General features: G+C 38.4%; 1 protein-coding gene and 1 non-coding gene across 9 annotated transcripts in view; both read left to right on the top strand.

The window, feature by feature from the left end:
- IARS1 (isoleucyl-tRNA synthetase 1) overlaps positions 1–27,772 on the top strand; it is a 100,228-nt gene that overhangs the window by 4,039 nt on the left and 68,417 nt on the right. For 6 of the 8 annotated variants that reach the window (XM_030458255.1, XM_030458256.1, XM_030458254.1 and 3 more), the window contains 10 exons: positions 1,504–1,591; positions 4,173–4,292; positions 4,800–4,956; positions 5,434–5,553; positions 8,419–8,501; positions 17,110–17,227; positions 19,952–20,099; positions 20,910–20,997; positions 24,934–24,994; positions 26,497–26,592. In XM_030458255.1, the coding sequence (XP_030314115.1) occupies positions 4,174–4,292; positions 4,800–4,956; positions 5,434–5,553; positions 8,419–8,501; positions 17,110–17,227; positions 19,952–20,099; positions 20,910–20,997; positions 24,934–24,994; positions 26,497–26,592 (990 nt within the window). In that variant the 5' untranslated portion in view covers positions 1,504–1,591; position 4,173. Of the gene's footprint in view, positions 1–1,503; positions 1,592–1,692; positions 1,735–2,658; positions 2,684–4,172; positions 4,293–4,799; positions 4,957–5,433; positions 5,554–8,418; positions 8,502–17,109; positions 17,228–19,951; positions 20,100–20,909; positions 20,998–24,933; positions 24,995–26,496; positions 26,593–27,772 lie in introns of those variants that run through there. The other 2 variants (XM_030458260.1, XM_030458259.1) reach the window with 2 other exon arrangements.
- Positions 2,159–2,293, top strand: LOC115599034. The gene has a single exon (XR_003988096.1). It is a non-coding gene; the product is annotated as a small nucleolar RNA SNORA84 (small nucleolar RNA).

Below are 27,772 nucleotides of genomic sequence, written 5' to 3'. Positions count from 1 at the left end.
CGGCTGGGCTCTGAGGTTCCTAGCGCCTAGTCAGGCGTTAGAGCCATTGTATTCTGTACCTCTGTGTTTATATAAAAGATACTTCACTCGTATACTTCCCTAGGTGTTGCACAGGTTATTTTCTTTTCCTAGAATTTAATGATTTAATCAAGTAGATACTTAATAAAGGTTAGCCAGTTTCCATATTGGAGTTTTTGAAATACCCATGGAGGCTTAATTTCAGTGATTTCTTGAAGAACCTTTGCAGTGTGTGATATGTTCTCAGCATGACACATCATCCTTCTAATAGAGAAGAAATTTTGGAGGAAGGCAGACTTTTGGCTATGGTAGCTGTGATGCCTTTTGTATCCCAGTCATCAGAAAATGTTGGCTCCCCTGCTCTCTGGGAGCCTCTGGAAACGGATAAAATCTTATTTTTTGAGTTTTGTTGGTCGCACACTTAGGGAAGTGACTGTCAGGTATCAGCAGGATTTGGTCAGCCTGTAACAGCAGCGTTTTGCTATCTCACTGGGCAGTAGGTTCTTGTTTGCCTTTTTAAAGTATGTGATTGAAAAGTGTTTCAAAATAACCTAGGTATTTTTTTCCACACTGGCAAATTTTGCACGTTTACTCAGGGCACCATGAAGGCAACAGAAATTGGGCTCAAGATATTAAGATATTAAAGAAGTATTAAAGATACTAAAGATATTAAAGTAAGATATTAAATCTGAGTTATTGCCTAGTATGAAATATATTTGTGTCTAAGCATAATGTTAGTTTATCATTCTGTTCACTGTTTTAGCAATCTTTTAATTGACTTTTCAGCATAAAGAAGCATTTCTTTTGGGGGGTGAATAGGCTGTATAGGGTAGTGTTTCATTTTGGGATAAACTTGATAAGTTTTTCCTAGCCCATCCTCGGGCTCTGCTTGAGTAAATATCATTTATCTGTTTAGAAATTAGAAACTGTCACTTCCTTGTTTCTCAGTTTAGTTTTCTGGTCTCTTTTTTTTCTCTTTGTGGCTCCATCTATTTGGGAGTTTATATAATAGAGTGCTAGTTAGAGTAGGGTGTGAATATTGAGTTCAGAAAGATTTTAAAGATAGTTGTGCATGATTGCTTTGCTTTTGCTTGTCCATTCTCAGGTTAGATTAGTGCTGCAGCTTCATTCCCTATATAAGGCATTAGCACAAGATTATTCAGAAGCAATGTTGTGTAGCTTGGCATATTGTTTCCATCCATCCTTTTATATTGCAATTAGTTGTTTCCACCTGTTCTAGAACCAAATGATTTGATTATCAAATAGCTGAGAATATCATTACCCCAGAAATCCTTCTGTCTCACAGCTCAGACCCTAAAAAGGCAGCCATGGGAACCTAGTTCTGTGTGTATTGAAAACACAGCATTGTTTAACTTTCTGCATCTTCAGATGGGAGAAAGGAGGATTCTTAAAAATCTTAACATGCAGAAATCCACATTTTAACTTGCTTTTATGGTTTTAATGCTTGTTTATTTTTTCTTGTAGATAAGAACCTCAGCATAAGTTTGAGACTGCTGTAATACAACCTGCAGACTTTGACACTTTTCCTGTTGAATGTTATCTTTTAGAAAAAGTGAGTGTACTTAAAAAAAGAAATGTTCACTACTGGTGCATTGTCTTAACACTCTTTGTCAGCACAAAATGAATGAGAAACAAGAAAAAAAGAAACCCCTTTGTCTGTTAATCTGCATGTAAATCTGGAGTCTTGTCCAAAAGGTTTGTTTTATCAGATGTGTTTGTGTAATAATTTCTGTAACATCACTGGTGGTGTTTTCACTCCATCTGTCTTCAGATTTACAAGGTGTCTCTGAGATGTTTTTCTCATTTAAGATACCTAGATTGCTTATAGTAATGAACTTTTTTTTGTTGTTTTAAGTATGTGTAGTTATTCCTATCTGTCTATCAACTGATTAAGCATTTCCTGAACTTTTTTTTTTTTTATTTTTGCTCAGCTGAGGTTGAGGCATAGCTAGATTTTAAATGTGGTTTGTCTTTGAAGTCAATATGTTTAAAATTCTGTTCTGCAACTTGAAAGCACTCACCTATATTGACTGTTACATACTGATTCTCATCAGTGTTTTTTTTTTTTTTCCTCCTCCTAATTCTGACATAACAAACTGCTCAGAGTGTATGAATCTGTGCCCTGTGGTTACTGGACACTGCTCTGTGCATGCAGTGCTTCAGTTGATAGAAATGGGCCAAAAGTGAAGCTGTGATTTACGCATGGAGTCTGTGATGTGTGAGCAGCTTCCATAGCCCGGTCACAGGCACAGGCCAAGCCTTAAACCCCTGTTTCATTTATCAGATGATAGGGACTCAGCAGCTGGGCCAGTTGCTGAATCTTGAAGGTTATCCCTCAGTTGTGAAGACGGAGCTTGAGGCCTCAGGATCTGCACGTTTAACTTGGATCAAGTCAAGTGGCTTGCAGGAGATAAGCTTTGAATTGTTGTGTCATCCCCATTGTCTCTCCAACTGTAGTCTTGGGGCTGGGATTGAAGTACTGAGCAGTGGCATGGCCTAATTAGTGCTTTGGGATAGGATAATGAGAAGTCTTGTGTAGGTTGCACGTGCTGTACTTGCTGTTCTGAGACTGGTTGTTCCATGTTTAGGAACACATCCAGTCTGTGTCTGTGTGTTCCCCATCAGCTCCTGATTTCCCCTCCAGGTACTGTGTCACCTGAGGATCAGGTTGTGGGTTTCTCAACAAATTTCTTGTGTTATCTGATCATCTGGGTTTATCAGTGCAGAGAATGAGTTGTCATTTATACAAAAAAAAGTACGAATGGTGGAAGCTTTCTGTAGGTTTCATTTTGAGAGACTTTTTTTGGGTGTGTGCTCAAGCATTGAACTAGAAATATCTGTGGTGTTCTGGGTTTCATTTAGGTAAATGGTTTGGAATTTCAGGGCTACCAAGCAGAAAGTCAGCTGTAACTTTGAAGTGTTGCTTTTGTTTATGATAGGTATTTAGTTAAGCTTCAGTCAAGAGACTCTCCTAGTGCCATTCCTTTTTTTCTTTTCTACAACACTTAGCAAAACTTGAGGCTAACAGAGTGTTCACCTTGTTCTGGTGCTAAGGAGCAGCAGCACTAAAGGTGGAAGAACGTGTTCATCTCTGCAGTTATCTGTTATAACTTTCATAACTAGTTTTGTTTTGTTATGGAATTTCTTTCTTAAATATTCAGAGCTTTTGTTTACTGTTTGCCTGTAGCATTTTATTGAAATTTGTGTTTTGGTAGCTGGTCTGGAACACCAGGCAGCCCTGTTGTCTGTTTCTAATGATGCTGAGAATTCTCTTTTCTATGTTGTGAAGAAAGCTGCAGTGATTTTCACTGAGTTATTGAGAACTAAAGAATGGGTTTGAAGCCACCAAAAAAAAAAAAAGACCTTCAGCAAACGGCTGACAATAAATAGCCCCTCGTGGTGTAGTGCTGTCATACTTCTATGATGAAAAAAATTAACATTTAGTAGTTTTGCCAGAATTCAGGAAGTTAGATCTTCTACAAGATGCATGGCTGTGGTCTTAGAGCTTTTTTCTTGCCTCAAAAAAAAAAAAAAAAAAAAAAAAAAAAAAAAAATTGAGGTTTTTTTCATGTTTAGCTTTTATTGCAGTGTGCTTCAGCTCTGCAGCTTGGTGTTAGGTGTATCTGGGATTGGGGGCCCAGCTGGGTGGAAAAATGCTGGTTTGAGCTTTTAAATGGTAGGAATATATGCACAGTAAAAAGGAGCCTCTTTTTCACTAAGTTGTTTAGTTCCTGCACATAAAGTCAGTCTTGCTTGTTCACAGGTTGATTCTGGAAAGTCAGTTTGGACATGGAAACTGTTCCTAAAAAAATCAAAACAACAACAAACTTGCAACCAGAACATAATTTACCCTTTCACTGTTACCTATAGGAAACAGAAATAAAAGCATAAAGAAAAACTATCATGGTTGAGTGAATAGAGAATCCTTTTCCTCTTACAAAACTGGTGCTAGTCTGTGGAAATTATTATGTTTTTGTAGATTATAGTGCTTGTTTCCATGTCTACACTTTGGAAAACTGGCATGTAGTTTGGTCATATGGATTTGCAAGACAAATTGTATCTGTGAAGTAATTTTTTTCTCACTTCTGTTCAATATGTATTTTCTTTTCTCTGTGTGATTGTTGTTGGGAAAGAATGGTTCAACAAGTTCCAGAAAACATAAATTTTCCAAGTGAGGAAGAGAAGATACTGGAGCTCTGGAAAAAACTTAATTGTTTCCAGGAATGCCTAAAACAATCAAAGAATAGACCAAGGTAAGAATCTGCTAAAAGCTGTAGCAACTGTGTGTGACAATGCAAGGTTGGCTTAGCTGTAATTACTTTTTTCTTTTTTTTAGTTGGGTTCTGTTAGCAGCAGCTGCTCCCTTTGCAGATAGGAGTCTTGGCAAATGTTGCTGCCATGTCAGTTGCCATTTATATTTCACTCAGTGAAGAATCAGCAGTGTACAAACAGTAGTAATAAACCTGAAATGTCTTGCTCAGTGGGCTTTTAAAAGAAGTATGCAGGTAAGGATGGAAAAGTCTTTCTGGTGTCTGCCAGCTGTGCAGCAGAGTGCTGTTCAGCAGTAGCAGAACTACTTTCCATGGTAATCTTGGTAGAACCAGCAATCAGCAGGAACTGAGGGAGTTCAGATGTTCCCTTTAGTCCCACTGCCAGCATGATACCTGTGCTGACTGATACTGGAAGAGGGAGAAATTAGCAGTGTCCTTTTAAAGATCTGGTGCTCAGTTTTGAATTAAGAATGTTGCTTTGTATTGCAGGTTTAACTTCTATGATGGGCCTCCGTTTGCTACTGGGCTCCCACACTATGGCCATATCCTGGCAGGAACCATTAAAGATATAGTGACCAGATTTGCTCATCAGAGTGGTTTTCATGTTGACAGAAGATTTGGCTGGGACTGTCACGGCTTACCTGTGGTATGTGTAATAAATCTGCCTACACATCTCTCTTCTGGTTCCTCTTTCCATGCCATTACCTGCTTATCCATCATGTTTTTATTGTTCTTATGTTGCTCTTCTCTTCGTTGCTAAAAAAGCAAAGGAGTTTATATTTCCAGTATGTTGCTCTGGTTTTCCACGTGTGGTGATTTGAGGTGCTCCCTACTGGTCACCTGCTCTTCTCCAAGCACTCTGTTCATTATTAGAAACATGTATTTATTTGGGATGTATTTTGGAAAGTATTTTTTTCTTCTTCTAAAGCTAGAAAAGAAATGATGACATCAGGGTATCCTTTGAAATATCTGCCTAGTTCTGCTGCAGTGTTCAGGAAGTCTTGAAAGGATAAAGGAGGCCCTTTAGTTAGAATGCAAAGAACAGAATTCAGCTATCCAAAGAAAACCTGAAATCTTTTATGACAGTGTGGGATTTTTATCTGGTTGTTTCCATTGCTTCCAGGAATACGAGATTGACAAGACCTTAGGCATTAAAGGGCCAGAGGATGTGGCAAAGATGGGGATTGAAGAGTACAACAACCAGTGCAGAGGAATAGTGATGAGGTACGCCAAGGAATGGGAGGTGAGTGAAGGCTCAGTGCACGTTCTGCTCTGTTCTGCTTTGTGTTTCTAAGTGTGCAGAAGTTTCAGAAGTTTCTAAGTGTGCAGAAGTTTCTCAGCTGGGGCAAACTTCATCCTTCTGTCTCTTTTATTAAGTACATAAATCTGGTGCCTTCAGCTACCATGTTTCTTACTGGTGATCCTGAAGGAGGAGTAAAAATAACACTGCTGTGGCTCAGCCCAGGGAGACTGCTGTGATGTCAAGAAGGTTACTTTATGGTGACCTGGAGCTCAGAGTGTCTTAACTAAACACATGGAACAGCTGATAGATACATTGAACAAATCATCTCTTTCTTTGTATCTCATCTTGTAGAGAAAACTGAAAGTGAGATCTGAGTTCACTTTTCAAATGGAACCAATAAAGGACATGAATTTTAACCTCCCTGCTTTTCTGCCCTTTCTGATGTTTTTAATTGCCAGAGTGCAGAACTGTGGCTTGTATTCCTAGAAGAGCAGAAGATCTAGCACCTTTTTTTTTTTTTTTTGGTCAGAATAGGTGTGGGTAAGCCCTCAATAACCCTCAAACCCTCAAACTCTCTTCCAAGAGAATATTGGGCTAAACTTTGTATTCCCTGCATCTAGTGGATGTATTAATCTGTGCAGTCCAGTGTGAGGTTGGAGAGCTGTTCCAAGTAGATGTTTTCTGGAAATGCACAGTGTTTTTCCTAACTCCTAAAAATATTTGTCCTGTGACTAGAACCTGTTGCTTCTTATTTTTGTCCTTAGCAATGTGGCCAGAATAAAGTACACTTAGCCCAGCAGTTTGTAGTTACTGTCAGTCTGCTGTGTCTGTGAAGTGATCATTCTCTTCTGTGGCTTTCTGGAGCTGAGGGCCTGGGTGCTTTCTGAGCTGTGCCCCTGTATTACAGTGGCAGCAAATGCCAAAGGAGGAATGGAAGAACAAGCCATACCTTTTTCAGCCTTTCGGGCACATGGCCATTTTAGGCCAAAGGCTTTAATTGTTTTTTTTCCCCAAGTTTATGACCCTAATATTTTTTCCCCCTCATTTATTTCTCTAGCCACATTTTGAATCAGATGGCCTCCAAACAGTCTGTATCAAGGCATTCCTGTACATGAAGAACTGTAGCTCTTGTATAATATGGTTTCCAGTAAACCTTTAGCTTCACCATCAGTTGTTTCTTTTTCTAGGCAGTTTTAGTTTTTCTTCTTCTTCACTCAGAAGCTTTTCTACCTTACTGCAATCCTCTGTGTTCTCTAGCCCTCCTGTCTTTCTTTTGACTGAAACAGCTATTTCTTACTTGAGCATCACTTGCCTCTTGCTCTTGGGAGTATTTTGAAGTTATGGCCAGTATCCAAAGAAACTACAGCTGCCTTTGTTGGAATAGCTGGCATAAATCTAACCAAGTAGCTGGATGAAAAGCACAGAGGTTTTTTTTCAGATGACAATTATTCATCTGTATTCTGAAATTCTGTATTTCAAAAGTATTGTCAATGAATCCTTGTTGCTTTTATAAAGAAAAAGATTCATGCTTGTTCATGTGTTGTTTTACATAGCTGTGTCTACAGCAAGTGGTGTTTTTGCAGTGTGGATTAGCCCTGTCTGTCTTTTGGATAATAATTGAATGTTGTGATTTTTGGACATAAACTTGAGCATGTATATATGTGTATGTCTGCACACATATAGACACACAATATAGACGTATTTTAGATTATTAATAAAATAATTAATTTAAATAACTTATTTGGCTGGTAATTAAAATACTTTTGGATAGTGTTAGGAGAGGAATTCCCAACATTCCTGTTAGAGGTGGTGTTTATTTTCTGTCTGAAGTGGCTACCAAATATTTGAACCTTATGAAAAAATAAGAAAGGTTCCTTGGATGTGCAGGATCTTGTAGTGCTGAGACCAGAAATAGAGCTCTGACTCTGTGGGTCCATGTACTAATCAGTCCTAGGCTTTGGACCTTAGTAGTGGAACATCAGAGTGACTTAAAGGTTGGAACCAAAACTAGTATTTCAGGGTATTTCTGATCTATAAATTGGCATTTCAGAACTGATTTCAGGAGCTCAGATGTTATGTGGATATATAGAGGTGAGAGAATTCATTTGCTGTTTTCACTAGTCTGACATTCAGTATGGGCTGTGTCTAACAGTATCTGGACAGGTGTCTCTGAGCTTGGTTATTTGCAGAGCAGGGAGTTCTGGTAGCTGTGAAATGAGCAGGAGAGGGCCACTTGTCCAACTGATCCCATAGCTGGCTCATTACTCATGAGTTTTCATATTCTGTGCCCATGGATGTGCCCATAATCTGTCCCAGGACAGGGACTAGCACCTGTCAGCCTTGTTGTCTTTGCCAGGTCTGACACAGCTTTGGAAAGTCAAAGGAAGCAGTTGGCCCTGAAATAGATTTGATAACTCCTTGTGACATATCAGTTTCTTTCAGCATTTCTTTGTCTTCGAATTACATCATGTTTTCATAAAGCTGAAAGCTGATAGACTGTGTGTGTGCTGGATTTTTACTGTCTCTGCAATGAGTATTTTTAAAAATAGAAACAAGACCACTGTAATCAAAATCAGTTCTCAGACATTTGAACCTCAGCTGAACCTTGAAATGATCCAAAAGGTCCATTTCAGTTTAGTAGTTTCAGACATCTTCATCTGTTGTGTCACCTTGTTTTTAAACAATTATTTTCATGATTTGTTGAAATGCACTGTTTGGAACTCTTGTCAGGCTCAAATACTTCATAGATACGTTCCATTCATATGGGACAAGCACTACAGTTAAAGTTATTTTACAGCATAAGTGTTGGAAATGTATCCTGAGCTTTTAATGTTAAGATGCCCTTCAATCTCTGTTTCCTAACAGTTCAATGTTACCAGATTAGGACGCTGGATTGATTTTAAAAATGACTATAAAACTCTTTATCCTGAGTTCATGGAGTCTGTGTGGTAAGTTAATTTACATACATTGTATTGATTTGAAATGTTAAGATTATTTTAAACATGTGTTGGTCCATACATCACCAGAGCTGTTTTGAAACATGCCAAATTTGGATAAACAGCAAGCAGAATAATTAAGGTGATGTGAAATGTCTTTATGTTGAAGGGAATAAATTAACCTACTTAGTTCTTCAGGATTGGAAGGCTTTTCAAAATGAAGTAAAACAGTCCTGCTTTTAGTGAGCCCTGAAATCTTACTGCTCCATTTCAATGTAAAAGCAGTTCTGAGGGTGTACTAAATTATTCCTTGCTTGGTTTAGAAAATTACATTAGATCTCTCCAGTTCTTCACACTATCAGCTGCAAATGGGCAAACTCTCCAGACCCAGTTTAGCACTAAACTTCTTTAAGCTTGAAATTAGAGGCTGGGAATCTACTGTTATCTTTTTTTTTTTTGGCAGCATAGTTTGACAGCTGTCTTGGACTCCTGGTGCAGAGCTTAGTAAAGTTTTGAGTACTTTGGCAACATTCAGAGTGACTGTTGGAAATGCAAAAGATGAGGCAACCTTATGGGTTAAAGATAATTGAATTGACCTAAAAGAGTGAAGAAATGGCAATATTGAGTCCATCAGGTGTTATAATTACAAAGTGATTTTCTGGGAGAGGTTTAGCAGAGAATATGCTGACAAAAAGCCATTGAAAAGCAACTTATATTCATATTAAAGTATTATTTATTTTCTTTAGTTTTACTCCTAACCTTTAGTTATATACATATAGTTATGATAGAGGATGAGCACAAAGTCTGGATGTCACTGAAGCTGTTGGTTGTAGAGGGCTGAAGTGCCAGCAAGTTCCTAATAAGCACTAAAAGATGCAGGGAAGGGAACAGCTCTTTTACTTAGCTGAAGGCACCCTGTGTAATGATAAAGCTAAGACTGACAAGAAACCTTTTATGTCATAAAAATATTTGGTAGCACCTTAAAGCCTATTTAACTGGCATCTTCCAAGGACCATGTGAAAAAAAAAAAAAAGAAGACTTGAACTGGCCACAGTGTTGCTCTTAACAGCCCCAGCCTTTTCTCTTGTTTTGTGTTTTGTTTTCCTTTGGAAGAAAACTTAGTCTTTCACATGGCCTACAGAGGTTACCTCCTCTAATGCTTGCCTTGGATACAGAGTCTAAAATACAAAAATGGAATCTGAAATCTGTGTGGTATGAGATTTCAGGAAGTATGCAGGCAGACAAGTTTTTAATTTTGCTTCCTGATGTTCTTAATTTTCTGTGCAGTCATGTAACAAAAATTTTTTTAAAGTTAGCTTTTAAAAATTTGGTTTTCTGGAGTGTCTTCCAGGTGCTGGAGAGGCAGGTGTCAGTGCTATTGCCAGCTTACTCTCACAGGAGGTGGAAGCAGCCACGGAGTGGATGGAGGAGGGGAATGGGAAAGGAAGGCAGGATGCCTGCTTCAGGGCTGAGGGGGAGAGTGCTTAAAGAGAGCACTGTCACTGCAGTTGCAGTACCACAGGATGATGTGCAATGCTGTAAATAAATCAGATCATTACCAAGGCAATCATCACACTGAAAATTTTTGTTACTGAAGGTGCATTTTATGGTCATCAGGCATGTTCATTTGAATGGTAGGTTTTGGTATGATTCTCCAACAAGTTATTTGGATGTTTTTAATAAGACTTCCTTTTGAAATTAAAAAGCAAGTTCTAAAACTTCAGTGTCCAGCTAAGTACAAAGAAAAGAGAAACACAGAATAAGTTCTGCATTATCTGTTAACCTGGTGACCATATTGGCCTGCCTGGTGGTATTAGCTTTTTTGGAGGGCTTTTTTTGTCTGTTTGCTTTGTTCTGCTTCTGGGAGTAGAATGTTTCTCTTAAGCCCAGAAAAAGAAAAAGATAATAATGAGGGTAGTGACCATTGATTTAGTGGTTAAAATATCATAAGGATTTTGTCTTGAGTCTTTTAATCAGCTGAGTGTATCAGTTTGAATTCTTGGTTGAATGGGTTTCTAGGTGTTTGGTGGGTTTGGTGGTGTTTTTTTGTTGTTGTTGTTAGCTCTTCCAGTTGTTTGCAGTTCTACAGTGACCTCAACTAGAATTTCTAGGTTTCTGTGGCATGTGAGGTTTTCATCCATGATATTTATGTTGAGATCAGTAGAATCCCAGAAATCTTAGGGTTGGAAGTGTCCATCTCTAAGTCCATCCTCCCTGCTATGGACAGGGACATGACCCACTAGATCAGGTTGAATGGGCTAGTAAGCTAACATAATACTTGTAATGTTTGCAGTGCTGGCTGATTTTATCCAAATTATTTATACTTGAAGTAGTTTAGGACTCAGGCACCAAATGCATAGTTTATCAATTTATTTATTTATTGAGATAAGGTACAAGTTCAGGATGCCAGAGAGCACTCTGATTTTATTTCAAGTTTGTTGGAAATGGCTGCTTTGAAAGCATTTGGGTGCTGTGCCATATAATGGCTGATAGAGTAGAATTAATTTTTACCCTGCTAAATTCTGACTCAGAATAAAACTTCATCCAATGATAGAAGTGTGGCATTCTGGCAGAATTTTTGAGGGGAGCACTGAATTTGGGTGTAATGGAGTGGTGAGCGTACTTGTTTCTCATGTGAAGTTTTAGCTCTTTATGTCTTAACTTAAGTAAGGACTCTTACAAGTTCTACAGAATTAGAACCTGAATCCGTCCTGCAGCCAGCCTGAATTTCAGTGAAAATAGGTACTTCACTTCAGAAAGTACCATGAAAATGATGTTCTTGAGCTGGCATGGGGAAAACATACAGTATGTTCTTCACTTTTTTACAGCTTGTGAGTTGGATACAGTGAAACTAAGAGCAGTTTGGGGTGATCTAAACTTTTTACACATCTGCATTGGTCTGAAAGAAGTGTATGAGCTTTGAGGGGGGGAAAACCAAACAAACCCCAAAATATTTAGTGAAGAGTTGTCTGCAATGCCAGCTTGTTTCACAGTTCTCAGGCTGTGAATTTATGCCTCAAGAGCAGTTCTCCCTGGCCACTGAGGAAACCGAAGTGCTGAGGGGAGGAGAAGAATAGCTCTGTGGTCAGAGTTGTGGCATGTTTGGGAGTCTGCTGACTAGGGGTCTTGGTTTCCTTCTTGGCACAACTTGCAGGGTGAGTTAAACAGCTTTCTGTCACCATCTAATGGCTGCTTTTCCAAATTGCAGTCTGAGCGTGGGTCAGTTTCAGAAACATTCAGAAGCTCCTCTGCGAGTTGTAAAACTCTCTTGTATGCTGTGAAACCACAGGTGGCAGAAGCACCTCTTGGCTACTTCTGTATCTTAAGAAGATAATCTTGGGTCCTTTTGTGGTAACACTAGAGAGTGGCTGGAGGAAATAAAACATTCCTAGTTGTGGTCAAAGGACTGGTAGTTTGTTTGAGATCATGGCTGTATGCTGCTGAAAACTGCACTGCAGATGCAGTATGGAGCTCCCTTTGGAGATGAGGCTATTCATCCATTCCTCTCTTACCTACATCAGACCTATCTTGGCTGTCCCAGCTTCAGTTTTCCTTTCAGGTTTGTTATTAAGTGGGGACCTCTTGTTCCTTCCTTACCAGATGTGGCCTTGGGCCTCAGAGCTCTGCCCTTCCATGTTCAGTGGTGGCTTCAGGCTGAGGGTGCCACTGCACTATGAGGCTGCAGGTGAAGAGGTTTTGGTAGCTCCTGAAACTGGAACATTTGTGTTGAGTTGCTTGGTCACCTGTGTGTTGCTTTGCTTTTGTTTAGGTGTGAGGTTTCTTTCATACTCCTGTGTTTTCAAGATGAGCTCTGTCACTAATGTGGAGGTTTATCTGCCATAGTCCTTCTCAGTGAGAAGGTGAATGGGGACTCCCCTTTGAGAGGAAGACTGGTTTGTTGTAAAGATCAAAGCAACTGCAGTGTTATGTTTTGGTTTGGTTTTCTGTATAAGTAGTAGAAGTTGTTTTCTGACTTTTTTTTTTTCTCCATGTGGTGTTTATCCAGCAGTAAAGCAAAATGATTTCAGAACAGATCTCTGATAGGAAACACTGTGGTATTTTACGTATTCCATGACTCTTTCAAGATTACTAGAGAGAGATTTTTCATAAAGAATCTGTTTTGTCCCTTAGAAAATAGAATAGCTGTCTGCATTTTCTTTTCATACTTTATTGTTTTGTGCATTTAGTGCTCTAGTCCCCTTCTTGTTATCTTCTTACCATTCCACTTGTTTTATCTCCTTACCTGTACTTTGAAGGAGGAAAACACTTAACTCTTACTCAGTTGGATGCTCTTTGGGGTAAGTGTAGGAGGAGTTTTAAATATTTAAATATCTTCTGCTCTATGGGTATTTTGGACTTGTGGCTTGATCCAGAATAATTCAACACACTGGTCCAAAGATTGTATCAGGAAATCCTCTTATTTTTGCTACTTGAGAGCTTGAAGGGTAGGCCTGGAACAGAGTGATCTGTATATATGCACTGGGATTTTAAAGTTTTCACTGGCAGTTGAACATAAGATTTGTCACCTTCTGTTCTCATAATTCCTGTGCCTCAGAACAAATGCTTCTCCTATCTTTCTTATGAAGGTGTCTTTCAAAGCTACCACTCTAGATAGGGGCTGTGTTATTAGACCTAGTGTTCCTCTTATTTCATGCTTTGTTTTTTTTGACCTGCATCCAGTGTTGAGTACTTTTTTTTGGGTCTGTTTTTTACCCCTGTGCTTCTGGTCTTGCACATTGCTTTTTATTTTATTTCCTCTTATCTTTTAAGCAGTGCTCATGTGTCACAGGAGAACCTTTTCCTTGGAAAATTCTGCTGCTTATGATGCTGTTTGTATGCAGTCTGCTAACTGAACTGTGCAGATGACAGGAACTCTTGCATCCTGTGTTGTTTGTGATTATTTTTCAAGTCTACAGAGACTGTTAAATTGGCATTTTATCTTGACATGAGCTGCTACTAGGGCACAGGGCAATAATTCTGTTTGTTTTCTATGCTACCATGGCTGTTGTAGTCATATCCTTCTAGATTCTATTTCTGTGATGTTTTGCCCACCTTACTTTTTAGTCTGTTGGGAAGGGAGTTTACAATTCTTGGGGGATTTTTTGTTTGTTTTTCATTTAAAAGGAGGGGAAAGCACTTCATATGAGCTTGAAAGTAATTTCTCATTGGTAGCAGGGAATACTTTCATTTTCTGGAAATCTAGGAGTTTCCAGACTCTTAAAAAACACTGAGCTTCTGGGTCAATGCAAACAGAACCACTTGATCACTTGATATCCCAGAGAAATGGCATTCAGAACTGGAGAGGCTTTCTGTGGTCCATCCCTTCTGGTCACTATGGAGTGAATATGTGTGCTTGGAGATGGCAACATGAGTTTTACAGCTGCTAGAGGGTACTGTGGGATGCTGGATTTGGTGGGGGATGTCAAGGTAATTTCACTGGTTTATGCAATATCTTTTGAAAGCAAAAACTCCCTTTGTGGGAGTTCTGTTGTGTCCATGTGGTGTTTGCATGGTGTGTATGTGAACAGTGTAGCAAAGTTCTAATTTTTTCGGAAGGAAAAAGGAGAGAGTAACTCCAACAGTGTTGGTTACTGTTTGGGCTGAAACCCCTTGTGTCAGCCCCTCATGACACTTTAGGGATAACAGATGTGTATTCTCAGCTTGTCATGCTTTTTAGAAGTTAAAACTCTCTGCATCTTTAGGTACCAGGTTCTCTGTTCATAAGTGACTGAAGTATGCATCTTAGGTTCACCTTTTGCCTGACCAATTTTCTTGAGTATAGAGGAGGTAGGTGCTTATCCTACAGCTAAGAGGATGCAACTGAAGTTGTTTACACTTGAGGAGAAATGTAGGAAAATAGGAGGACAAGGTTAGATCTCTAACATCTGTGAGTAAGCTTTGCCTTTTTGTCAGGAAAGAGCTCTGTGGTTCATAGAGCTTTTTTTTTTTCAGCAGGGACTGCTGTTTCAGTTTTGGCTTACAAACCTAGAGCCTCTTGCTCACAAATTGTCAACCTTTTTCAAACATAAGGGTTAAAGCATGTTTTGATGCATTATTGTCCATAATCATGTGTTGAATTTTTAAACAAAGCTTGTTGCCCACCTGTAAGTAACTCTTACTGTTAGAAGTAGGTAGAAGCAGCTTTAGCAGCTGCTTTGAAGCAGTGGTACTAGCAGGAAGCTTTTTGGGCATCATCTCCTGTACACTTTGGCCACACAAGAACTGTTCTCAGAAGCCTTTTTGTTCAGGAAACCATTCAGGTGTTTTTCAAGATAACAGAAGAGCTTTTTGTTGTGACAGTAAGGAATATTGCATCTGCTTATGTTGGGAACTGATGTCAGAGAGTAGAGGTTATGGTAAACCACACATGGAGGTTGTCATGAACTGTAGTGAGAGCTCTGAAGAGTGCTGTGTTTGGAAAGTTTGTGTTTTGGCTCAGAAGTGGAACAACTGTGGAGCCCTTGGTTTGTAACAGGACAGGATTACCACAAGAGGGAGATGCTGGCTTGGATTTTCAAATTGCTTCATCTAGTGTTCACCTTTCCTGAAGTTTACAGTTATATTTACAGCTGAATTAAATATTCAGTGTTTTCTGAGTAGTTTTCTTCTAGGCTCTTAGTAGGCAGTGCTCTTCAGAAAGGAGAGAGAAAGTGGAGCTTTTTTTTCATAGATATTTTAGTTAACTGGTTTTGAAAGGCAAGTAGAACACCTTCAGTATCAGTGCTGCCACTTGTCACAGTCTGCATTAATTATGCTCTGAGATGGTTAGCATATATTTAAAATATGTTGGGGTTTTGAAACTTCTATGACAACTTCTGCAATTAGCCATCTCAAATGTATATGCTGAAAGCTGATGAAATTCTTCACAATTCTTTTTTTTAATATATTTTTTTATTACTATCTTTTAAATAAAAGACATGGTTTAAGTTGATACAGTCTCTGTTGTGAAACATGCCTGCACTGCTATGTTCTGAATTTGAGTTAAGGGTCAGGCAGCTACAGCTTGCTTGTGGGTGACATGAATTTCTTTAACCAAGTGCCATCTGAGCTGTGTGTGAAAGGTGTAAAGCACCTTTGCTGGACTGCACAACTCTGAGAGACTTCAGGGTTTGGCTTCTTCGTGGCAGAGCTTTGTGCTGCTCAGGTTCTTTTAGCATTCATCCACCATTAGGTTCAGATTATTTAATTTTCCTCATGCTAGTAACCACTCAAAGAAAATTCTTTGCTTTTTACTAGAGGCCTATGAATTAATCTGAGTGAACTTCATGTCTTCACTGTATGAGTCTGTTTTTCCCAACTGTCTGATCTGCAGGATAATAATTACTCTGAAGATACTGTATGACTTCCATGACAACCAGTGTGCATGTTTTGATAGAAATCAGTGCAGTAATGTACTGGATTTTGTCTTGTAGATTAGGATTTCAAATACAGAAGGCAAGACATTGACTTAAGTACAGGTCCAGATACACCAACAGAAAATGACAGCCTGCAGAAAAAAGTGCTGCTTCCTGGGGTGAGGTTGGTTGCTTAGCAATGAGCTATGGATGTGGAAAGGAACCCAGAAAAGTGATCAGGATGGTCTGAAAACATAGTATGAGGAAGGGAGTTTTTAAAGTTGGCAGTATTTAAAAGTTTGGATTTGGAATTTGAAATGACCAGATTGCAGAATATCTGATTTTTGACTTGAATTTGACAAGATTATTTTAAGGCTTGCCCTCTTCTGCCTTGATTTTTAAGGCAGCATCCTGCAGACTATACCCTTAAGTATGCAAGTCAGAGAGACCTGATGAGCTGAGAAATGTTGATAATCCTTTAGCAAACCCTGCAATATTTAGAAAAAAAACACCTGTGGGCTCTAGGCTTTTGTCCATCATGTGGGCACTTGATGAATGCTGTGTGAAGTAAATTTCTCTTCTAGCTTTTGATTATCTTGAGCATTGAGTTGATTTGTCATGTAATATTTTGTGCTGTCTCTGACAAAAACATGTAAGGATCCAAATATGCTCCAGGCTCTATTGAAGATTTCATAAGCAGGATTAAAGATTGCTGTGAAATTGTGGTCTTGAACAGGAACAGAGTCCAGAGTGAGAAGAGCCCTAATAAAGCAGAATAATACTGTAAATCCTGAGACCATAGAACTAAATTTGTTACTTTGCATACTTAGCTGTGCTGCCTTGTGAAAAATGCTTTTCAGATTGTCAGGATATACTTGGGTTTGGTTGCAGGTATCTATAACCTGTAGCTGCCTCTCTTAAGCAGGATTGGTTGCTGTAGTAGGTGATTAAGATGCTATGAGAAGAGAGCAGCCAGGTCAATACATGTTTTCTCTCTAAATTATGACTGATTTAAGCCTTATTAGTATTTTATATTTCAGGTGGTCTTTGTATTAAAAAGATCCAAGAAATATTGATCATTAATTAATATTAATACAAATTTGTGTTTCAGCTAAATAGAATCAGAGTTGGAATCAAAGGCTATGTTCTGTGAAGCCAGTGCCTGGAAAACCAAGCTGGTGGAATTGACTAAGCTAAATATCACCCAGAAATACAGTTGCAATTAATTTATCTCTTTCCTTAAGACTTCTAAATACTGCTATTCTGTGTTCCTTGTTTACTCCCAGGTGGGTTTTCAAGCAGCTGTATGACAAAGGGCTGGTGTACAGAGGTGTTAAGGTCATGCCTTTCTCAACTGCATGCAACACCCCACTGTCAAACTTTGAGTCCCATCAGAATTACAAGGTAAGTCAGTGTGTGTCTACATCATATATGTTCAGTCAGATTTCTCTGTCTTCAGTTGGAATTTGGAAATCTTTAGTAGTTTTTGGTGATACATAAGCATATTACTAAACTTCAAATTGATAGTCAAATCTTAGCAAACTATAATAAAAACTAACCCATTTACCTGGATTTGTTTGGGTCACTGGATCACAGGCTTCTTCCCTGTTCTTTTTGGTTACTCCTTACAGATAGATAAAGCACATACTGTCTTATTCTAGTAAATTACTCTCACTTCTTTGTGGGCTCTTAGGATGAATATAGTACTGTTTTGGCCTTCTGTGGTAAATACTTAAAGTAGAGATACAGTTTTTGCTGTCCCTGTAGATCTGAAAAGAAGAAAATCTTTGGCAGAGCTGAAACCTTCTGTGAGGGAATGAATAATTGTCAGAGGCTGTGTTTGGTTGTAGGCACAGGAGCATAATAGTACTTCTAAGCATCAGGAATTTAGATTGGGAAATAATAGATGTTTTTCCTAATGTAATGCATGGCATACTGTTTTATAATATAAAGTAAGTAATAAGTAAGTTTTATAATATAAAGTAAGTAATTTTATAATATAAAGTAAGTATAGTGGGTGCAGCTTCTCATTTGCAACAGAACTGTGTTCACATGTGTGAAGGCAGAACTTGTGTCCCAGTCTTCCAAATGTAACGTTGGTTTGTGGACAGAACTTTTGTATTCTTTCTAATCCCCACCCCAGCCTCCATATCCTTATATCATAAATCTTTCACTTAAGTTGTTGCAGCAGAGAGCTAGCACAAATTGTACATCTGGTCTTTTTTACATCTTGCCTAAAAAAAGACCAATTTGTTGGCCAAAAGTCATGTTTTCAAAGCAAATGTCTAAATGGACTTGTAGTACAAGACAGTCCACAGGTACCAGACCATTAAATATTGCTGAGGAGTGTTTGACTATATTGAAGAACAGAGGTTTTGTGATTTAAGGTGAGACTGCAAAGATATATCAATGTTTGTGGCTGACTGATAAGTGGAATAATTACTTGTACACATTAACTGATGTTTCATATAAGCTCAGATTAATGAGCTTTCTGTAGAACAAAGACTGGGTGGTTTTGTTCTGTGTTTTTTTGTTTGGTTTTTTTTTGTGTGTGTGCCCCTTTTCCATAGAGCAAAGCTCTTTTCTTGAGTCTTAATGAATTATTTAGATGTTCATTTTTACTCTAGAACCAGCAGAGTGTGTGTGGGGTGTGCTGTTTTACCACTTCATGCAGAAATTATCTTGTTTGTCTTCTAGAGGTGGTATTTGGAGCCTGAAATGTTGAGGGTCTGAGCTGAGATGGTGTCTTCTTGGCAAGACCAGTTGTTTCTGGGTGTCAGGCAGCTGTTGTATTTCTCACTGTGGAAAGCTTTGGCTCCTGCCTATGAATCCTGTGAGAATCAGGACACAAATCATGAGGAACAGGACACAAGAAGCATGTCAAGAAACTGAGTTGAGTGTCTGATGTACACTTGAGTCAACTATGTCAGTAGCTGGTATTATATTGAAGAAGTTTTGATCTCAGAGGAAAGCAGGTGTAATTCTGTCAGCAGATAAAAACATTTTACAACTGGCAGGGCAGCCTGGATGCCTTTTTTCTTTTTTTGTTTTTTTGTGGCTTGCCAGCTGTTTTTATCTACCTGGTCAACTCAGTGTTGAAGAAAGTGAAGGAAATTACCTTCAGTGTTGTTGAACAATTGGTAGGGACAGAACTGTAGCTTGATTTTTGCTTGGTATTGAGCACTGTTCCAGAGTTGTGTAATATTTATGTTTGACTGCACCAGATGTTCACAGAAAATTCCCTCTGGAGCAGCCCTCAGCTCAGACACAAATAGCTGCCTGTCCCATGATGCTGGACAGAAACCAGAGAGCCTGGTGTGGGACACTGTGAGGTTGCAGGGCCTGTCCGTGTGTAGGGTCTGTGTGCATGGTGCCTGGCTTTATGTGGCATTTAAAATTAATAGTGAAAATGTCATTTGCAAGATTAGACTTGCTCTTTCAGCCTTGCTTTTCATAATGTGTGAAGTGTCTGAATAGGATTGTATTTGTCTGCAAGAAAAACCTGTTGTCAGGGGATTCTTTTGACTGATTTGAAGGCAAAGTTTTATAGAGTAGCTGTCAAAGCTCTCTTTCCCTTATTAATTTTTTTTTTTTTACTCTTAAATATTCTTCTCTTGTTTTTAAGTACCCTGTTTTTCCCTTGTTAACACATCCTCTTAAGATTGCATCTTGTTAAGTGATGGCTGTTCTTCCTACTCCCTGACTCTAGAGGAAATGGTGGGAAAAGGCTTTGTCTACCAGGGTTGGAGAAACTGCTGTTTTTCTTGACAGTTGAGATTGATACTGTAAACTTCTAAAATGGGATTATAAGAAGTGCTTGAGGGAGCTGGCACTCACTGGCAACCAATCCCCAAAACTGCCCTGCTAACCTGAATTAACCCCGTGGCTTTGTTGGGCTGACAGTTTGCACTGCTACAATTCAGGAAGATTTTAACTGATGTTCTCTTCAAACTTTATGCTGCTGCTTCACTTCTGCTGCTGAAGTGATGAAGCAGTCCAGGTGCAAGATAGGTTTTTGTAGAGGGCAGTGATAGTTACTACTCCTGTGATTTGTATTTTCTTATTAATGCAGCACTCAACCTTCCTCCCTTTTTTTTTCCCCCCTTTGTTTTTTATCTTGGTTTTAAGGATGTTCAAGATCCTTCAGTGATTGTGAGCTTTCCACTGGATGAGGATACAAATGTTTCTCTGGTTGCTTGGACCACCACTCCTTGGACCTTGCCGAGTAATTTGGCTCTTTGTGTTAACCCAGAACTGCAATATGTGAAACTGAGAGGCAAGTGTTAACTGAAGATGACATATAATGAACACTTCTTTTGATAGTGTCTGTGAATATGTACTTACATTTTGTATTTAGACTGTTTTACACTAACTGTAGAGCACTTTGCTGGGGTTGGATCACTATTATTTTGAACAATGAGATTTACTTCCTTTGTGGCTGATGATTTCCAGCTCCTGTGCTCTCTTTATTTTACATGCAGTGTGAGGACTGTTACCTAGAAAATACAGGTAGCTGAAACATAGAACAGACATAGTCTGTGTTCTTAAAAGTCTCACTGTATTTGAGAGACAGGGAAGTGTGACTGGGTGTCCCTAGCTTATTTTTTTTTCTCCACCTTCTTTTTTGGGGCTGAGACTTAAGAGCAAATTACTACTACACATCAGCTAAGTTGCAGTAACTGGACATTTTTGTACTCTTAACCCATAACAAACCCAAGATGCCATAGTCTTGTCTCCAGCCTGATTGAAGTGTGGTTCTTTAGCACAAATGTAAGGTGAGGTACAGACTGTGGTTTCCAGTACAAGAGTCTGACCAAGTGCCTTGGCTTGCTCATGGACCAGTTGGTTGTGCCTGGCTGAGTTGTAGCCTGGGTTTTCCTCCTCTTCTTTCTGTTTGAAAAGTGTTCTCTTAGTGTCTGCAGGGGGAAGAACTAGCTGAAAACTAGTGGTTGATCAGCAGGATTATTCTGGGCCATTTTGTAGCTAATATGATATCATCTTGCATGAATTGAAAGGTTTCATAATGGTGCAAATAAGGGTATGAAATTGAGATTTATGTAACTTTTTGGTTTATTTTACATTCTAGATAATGCCACAGGGAAGATTTACATTTTGATGGAATCCAGGCTGATAGCACTGTACAAATCTGACAGTGAATATGAAATACTTGACAGGCAAGTACATAAATTATTACACACTCGTTAGCTTCCAGTGTTTTTATAGAAAAGAAGCTGCATGTTTCAAGAAGTTGGATTTTGCAGTTATCTAAAGATGGGTTTCCCTCCCTGGTGATACTTTCTGTGGATGTCTTTCAAAAATCTATAGCAGAGAGATAAATTTACTAGAACAAATTGGTCTTGTACATGAAGCTATGAAGAGAATGAAAATTGCATTAGATCATTGTATTTCAGTGGCAAAAAAAAGGTCCCTTCACCCTTCCTACTTTAAAAGTCTCAAAAAAATCTGGAGATTGTCTGGATGCTGAACACCTAAAGATGATGTAAGTACTTAAAGGCAAAGAAAAACCATTGGCTTTGACAAGCAAATACTGCTTCTGTAGGATGGTCTAAGTTACATAGTCACTGGCAGTTAATGCTTTCTGAAGAATGCTTATTCATCTTAATTTAGTGGAGAAATATTAATAAGACAAACATCTCTTAAATCTTATATATAAAACTTCAGCCTGTTGAAGAGGTAAAATACAATTAGTATTTATTTGCTTGCTTTATTCAGTCCTGTGCAGTGGGTAAAAATCAAACCAACCAAACCAAACAGACAAACAGAAAAAAACCCCAACAAAATCCCCACACAACACAAAAACACAATAAAGAAAAAAAAATTGAAGATTAGAAATTTCTTTGAGAATGACAGCCCTGCTTCACTGGCATCACTTTTTTATTTTATTTTAGCAGTTGAAAACTTTACATGTAAAAAACATTTTAAAAAGGAGGATAGAGCTTATTTCAGTTATGCAGTTGTATCTAGTCACTGAACCAGGGAATATAGAACTAGAATGCTTGCTTAAGATGTTGTCTGTTCTGATGCTTCATACTGTGACAGCTGAGTTCTGAGTTACTGAGACAGTAATTTGTATTTTTTATTTCTGCATCGATTTCTCCCCCTGTCTCCTCCTCCCAGCTGAGTTTTCATCTGTCACTCTCTAGCAATTTAAGTTGGACTCAGTTTATAAAGATGATTTTTAGTGCTCTCATTCTTCAGGGCTGACAGAACTTCTGATACCCAGTTTTTTTCTTCCCTTAAGAGTCATCAGTAAAACCACTGAATAACATCAGTGTTATGATAGTCTTTTCCAGGATACCACTGGAAATTTTCTTTCAGCCTGATACTAGATTAACAAACACTCTTTTCCTCAAAGTGTCCATGTAAATGTACAGTCACCCTTCCTAACATTAAGACTTAAATCTGCTTGCTTGCTGTGTAAGCTGGTTCATCTGCCTAAAAAGAAATCGTTTGGCTTGGTGTGACTTGTTTTTGACAATTTGATATTATATGTTCTTCAGCACTTCATTTTTTAAAAACCATTCAGTTGAATCAGGTTGTTACTCAGGTTGTTCCAGGTCCATCAGTATTCCATTTCTCTCTTGAAGGATACATAATATATTCCCTTCCAGTCCTGTGAAAATGTCTTCATGTCTAAAAATCAGCATTTCTACCAAAATCACTCTGTTTTCTAAAATGTTTTAAGATTTCTTTAGGCTTTAAAAAAAAGTAAGGTAGGTCTTTTGCTGATCTATTGTCCTTTGGTTCCAAGGTTTCTTTTAATGCAATACTGCCAGGGTAATTTCAGTCTGGTTGCAGTTGTCCTGTGTCCAGGAGTGCACTGCAGGTTTTTGCCTTTTTTGGCTTCTATCAGAACTGTGAGGTAACTGCTCTGCTCTTTAAGATGATGGTACACAGGTTTCAGCTGGCGTTGTTTATGTCCTGTGTTTCTTCTGTCTCTGGTTATTTTTCTTGTTACCTCTCTGTGCCTACACATAAGACAGCTAGGAATTCTATTTCCCCTCGCAGAGCAGTATATTTTTATTCTTTCTGTGTTAGGACTACAGTCTTCTCAAGCTGGTATCTTTTTTTTGGCCATGCTCCAATTTTTGTTTTGTAATAATTTAGTTCCCTCACATGTTAAATGTGAGGTAATAATTGAATGGATTTTGTAAAGATTGAGATTTATGAGTAGGTAAGTTAATGGAAATGAAATTTCTTCTTTCTGCCCTTTACTTTTTTCTTTCTTTAGCTCACTTTTAAATTCTCAGGCAGTTGGGTAACTGGGGGAGAAATTCATGATACTTGTTCTATACCAGGTGGCAGGCTGAGGTAGGGAGTGATCATATTGAAAACTTTCTGTGTCTGAAGTCATCTGAACTTGTTAAGTTTTGTCAGCCTTCCCATTTTCCTTCAAACCTGATTCTTCTCTCCTTCTCCTCCCAGATGCAGATGGTAGGGGTTTTTTTGTGAGAGCAAATGAGAATACTTTGTTCTTTCACTGATGAAATAGCTGCATTCCCCATCAGAATAGTTTTGGCTGCATTGCAGAAGTTGATTGGTTTTGGGATATTGCCCTACTTCTGGCCATTGATTGGCTTGTTGCTTTATTTAGTAGTGGTACAAGTGAAATCATTGATGAACATTGTTCTCTCCTGCTTGTTACATTTCAATCTATTTGCATGTTAAGCACTTAATTTCTTGACAGTTTTTTCCACTGCTGTTTCTTTCTGGATTCTAGGGAATCCCAGGAAAAGATTTCTGATCTCTTGAGACTGAAGGATTACTATAATCATGACCAGAATGCTTTTAAGAGGCTGGTTTAAGTTAGGTCACAGGAAGGTATCACTGAATAAATTTTCATTTTCTTTGATAAACAAAGTATTTCAAATCTCAAAAGAGAAAATCAGGAGTGTGATACTCAACCCTTAACATTCACTGACTTGCATTAAAAAAGGTTTTAACTACTTTTTAAAAATTTTTTTTTAAAGCCAGCTCTAGTGGTTCATGTTCTGTGCCTGAGCATTCCCACATCTGTGTGGCTGAGCACTGGGATGCTCATCTCTCATCTGATCCTGATTAAGCCCCTCAAACATTCCTGAGGCTGTTTGCAATATAAAATACAGAAACCATCCACAAAGCTGTAGCTTTAAATAGAAATCTCCCCTTTTCCTGGTGGATGTTATGGATGCTGAGCTGAGGAGTCCTGCTCTTGAACTCGGCTTGAAATTCTGCTTGAGTTCCTTTCTGTGCAATGAAACAGCTTTGAAGAGTTCTTCACTTTGAAGTAGTCAAGTGTTTTATGGTTTAACTGTTGTTTTGGAAGATGTGGATCAAGAACAGTACAGGGAAAGATTACAGCTGTGACCCATTGAGAAAGCTGTCTCATCTATTAGTTGAAAAATAACTTCATCAAACCTTTTCCTGAAATGGGTGATTTCAGCACTTTAAGGAGAGTTCTGAGCAGTGAATCCCAACCTGATCACTGCCTTTTTCAACTCTTGTCAGAAGCCTGAAGAGAGCCAGATCTACAGGCTCTATCTCTGTCTTGTATTTCTTGTCTGGCTCAGCTGGTTCTTCACTCTGTTTTATTTGTGTTGGATCTTTCTCTGAGACACCTGTGGAGAACTGGGGAGCCCAATTTTAGGGTAAGGTGTGAGACATCCAGACTGTATTGCAGTCTTCTGTGCATGGAACTGGCAGGTTTAGTGCTGTTGAACATGGTGAGCTTATAGAGCTTTGTCATTATGAACATTAAATTGAAATTGTCTTTTATCCTCTTTGCCCAGCTTTACCAAAAATTGTTATTAATGCTTAATTTCTGTATTGATTACAATGATTACTTGATTAAAAGACTCTCAGATACAAGTATTCCTCTCAACTGTTAGAGATGCATTAAGACATAATATATTTTTTGTTTAAGTTCAGATTGCCAAAGAGTTGTAGAAATGAGATGCAAACTATTGAGAAAATACTTTTTTCTTTGCCTTATGAAGTCAGATTCTGTGAGGGGTAGGGAAAAGTGAAATAGAAAAACCAACAGCATTGCTACCAGCTGCCTAAGCAATTTCCAAGTTGTTAATTTGGTTCATGTAAATCCTTCTCCTCAGGTTTCCTGGCATTGTTCTTAAAGGCAAGAAATATAAACCAATCTTTGAGTATTTTATTCAGGTAAGGTCAACATGTTTAGTGTTTGATACAGGATGCAAAATAAAAGCAATTCTCATTATTCCATGTTTATATTGTACAAACCTTGTGTCCAGGTTGAATTAAAGTATTTTGAAACCTACTGAAAGGTTCAAAACCAAAGTTGACTTTTTTTCTATATTTTTCTCTTAAGTTTTAAATACACCTGGAGTAAAAATTCAGTGTTAAATAATAACTAGATTGCATATTGAAGAGAAGTTTCCAATATGCATGAATAAACAGACAATATTCTCTTACCTTTTAATCTACTGAGCTTCTGTTGAGTCCACAAACACTGTCTTCATAACAATGTGACTTTGACCATGGATAATCACAGACATACAGTGTTTTTCCCTGGATTTAAAAGCCTTTGCTAAAATAACTGCTGATATATCTGGCTTTTATGGATATCCTCCTGTGCAGCACTAAGTCTAGTGTAGCTAATAGCACCACTGATGATAGTAGAGTATATAGCAATAAGAGTGGGTAAAAAAAACCTACATATAATTAAAAAAAAATTCTGATTAAAAATTGATTGAATTTTTCAAAGAGTTGAAGTGGATTACAGTACTGCTGGGCAAGCAGCTGTTAACTCCCATGAGGGATCTGGTAATTTTTGGCTACCATCTGCTCTGAAGCATGTGCTGATGTCAGCAAAGGTGAGAAAACCTCTGTAGGAAGCAGGATCTCTAGAGAAAGGTCAAACACAGCTGAATCTGAAAAACAGGGCTGCAAGTGTAAAGGTTTGGAATGGATAATTTTTTTGAGTCCTGCTGTACTTCTAAGGAGCAGATTTTTTTATTTTTTTTTTAGAATGGATGTCTTATCTCAGAATATCCCCTCTTCAGAACTAGCCAAGTCTAATGTTTTCTAACATACCGAGGTTGACATTGGTTGCAATAATTTTTTTTACTACTTTAATATTAAAGAGTAAAAATTATCTATACTATATATTATTTTTCATTATGTATATAATGAACCCACTGAAAGTTGTCTGTTCTTGTCTTGTGAATTTCTTTTATTGTGTTGTTGATTTGTTTTGTTTTGTTTACCATCTTCTCATTCACTGGAGGAAGTAAAGAGAACATATGGGCTGTAAAAGCAAAGTTGTGTTTTGAAATTAGAAGGTATAGTGGACATACAAAAATGCCCAGAGACTTCTGTATATGGGATCCAAGTAGCATTCTTGGTTGTATCCTTACAGGAGTGTGTTAAATGTCTGTTAAGCTGAGAACTGTGAAGATCTGTGGCTTGGAGAATAATTGACTCTGAGGCCTTCTGGAGAGGTCTTGGATTTAATCACATTTGTCACTGTTTAAATGAAGTACACAATCTCTTAGCTATGGGAAACTATTGAATAATGTTGGGAATGCCCCATTTTGTGTCACTTACTCTTGATGGGGTGGCCTCTTCCAAGTTCTTAAGACTTCTGTTTTGCTTTGTATGTATGTATACATTTATCTGGACAACCAATCTTTGTGTTGCAGTGCAGAGACAGAGGTGCCTTTACTGTGGTGGTAGACAATTATGTCAAGGAGGAGGAAGGCACAGGGGTTGTACACCAGGCCCCCTATTTTGGTGCTGTGAGTATGAGCCATGTATCTCTGATGTTACTTTGTTCCAACACACATTGCTTGGCTTTGCAGCTCCTGGGGACCATCTGACAGGGTGACTGTGATATTTACCAAACCTCCCATTTGCTAATTACAAATGTAATAATACAATGTAGCATTGTTTCTAATGAGTCCTTGTCCTTCGAGTGCTAGGCTGAGGATTGTAGGTGACACTTGATTTGCTTGTTGCTGTGGTATGTGAAATAAACTCACACCTTATCTTCTGAGTGTCATTGATGGGAGCTTTTCTCTAAGTCTAAATTTACAGCTTGAAGAAGAAATGATCTGTTGTATTAGTAGTCAAAACTGGCTGTGCTAAGTGTTAATTTTGGATGATAACAGCAGTTCTGCTCAGTACTCTGCTCCTCTTCAGTGTTTCAATGTCATTACTCATTGGGCTTTTAGAGAATGAAAAAGTGCTTTGACTACTTTTGTACTGAGATTTTATCCCTTGGTGTGAAAGGATTTTGTTGCACTCTATTCTCTTTTCCTGTCCTTATTGTCCTTTCTCTGTCTATTCTTCTGAAGGTTGAGAGGGATAATTTTTCATGGATTTAATCTTTTCAGTTTTTAGACACAGGAATTAAATGGATGGGTTTGGACACATTGTCCTTTTTGTGTGGTGTCCTGGCTCCAGCCATTATCCAAAGATGCCCTCAAAAAACTTCCAATAGAGCAGCCAGTGCCTAGCAATTAGCAAGCCCTGGACCATGAGCTCTGTCATCATATCCAGAAATTGTTGGCATTAGTAATAGGCCTCTTTGTACTCATATAAAATATGCCATCCTCTTCTGTCTTTTTTTCCTGAGTGTTTCTGAAGGGTGGATCCATTGTGATGGTGTTTCCCTTGTCAAGATATAAAAAAATGTCCCAGCTTTTAATACAGCTGTGAATAAAGCAAATGAAAGCTGTACTACCTGTTATCAGTTAGTAAATTCATGGTGGGTGGTAAAGTGTTTCAAGGAGTCTAAAGCCTGTCACACCACTTGAACCTCCCACACTCAGTGGATCTCACTCTTTCAAGGCCTTGCTGGAGGGGTTAGGGAGCAGACTTGATGTTGAGTCAGGAGCTCTTGTTGTAGGAGATGGAATAAAGGAAGGCAATAGGCTGCTAAGACAGAAGCAGCTCTGGAAGAAACTTTCCCCTGGC

This window comes from Calypte anna, chromosome 12 (genome assembly GCF_003957555.1).
Source record: "Calypte anna isolate BGI_N300 chromosome 12, bCalAnn1_v1.p, whole genome shotgun sequence".
Classification (NCBI taxonomy): Eukaryota; Metazoa; Chordata; class Aves; order Apodiformes; family Trochilidae; genus Calypte; species Calypte anna.
Note: the sequence above shows the minus strand (reverse complement) of the source record. Positions and strands in the feature narration are given on the sequence as shown.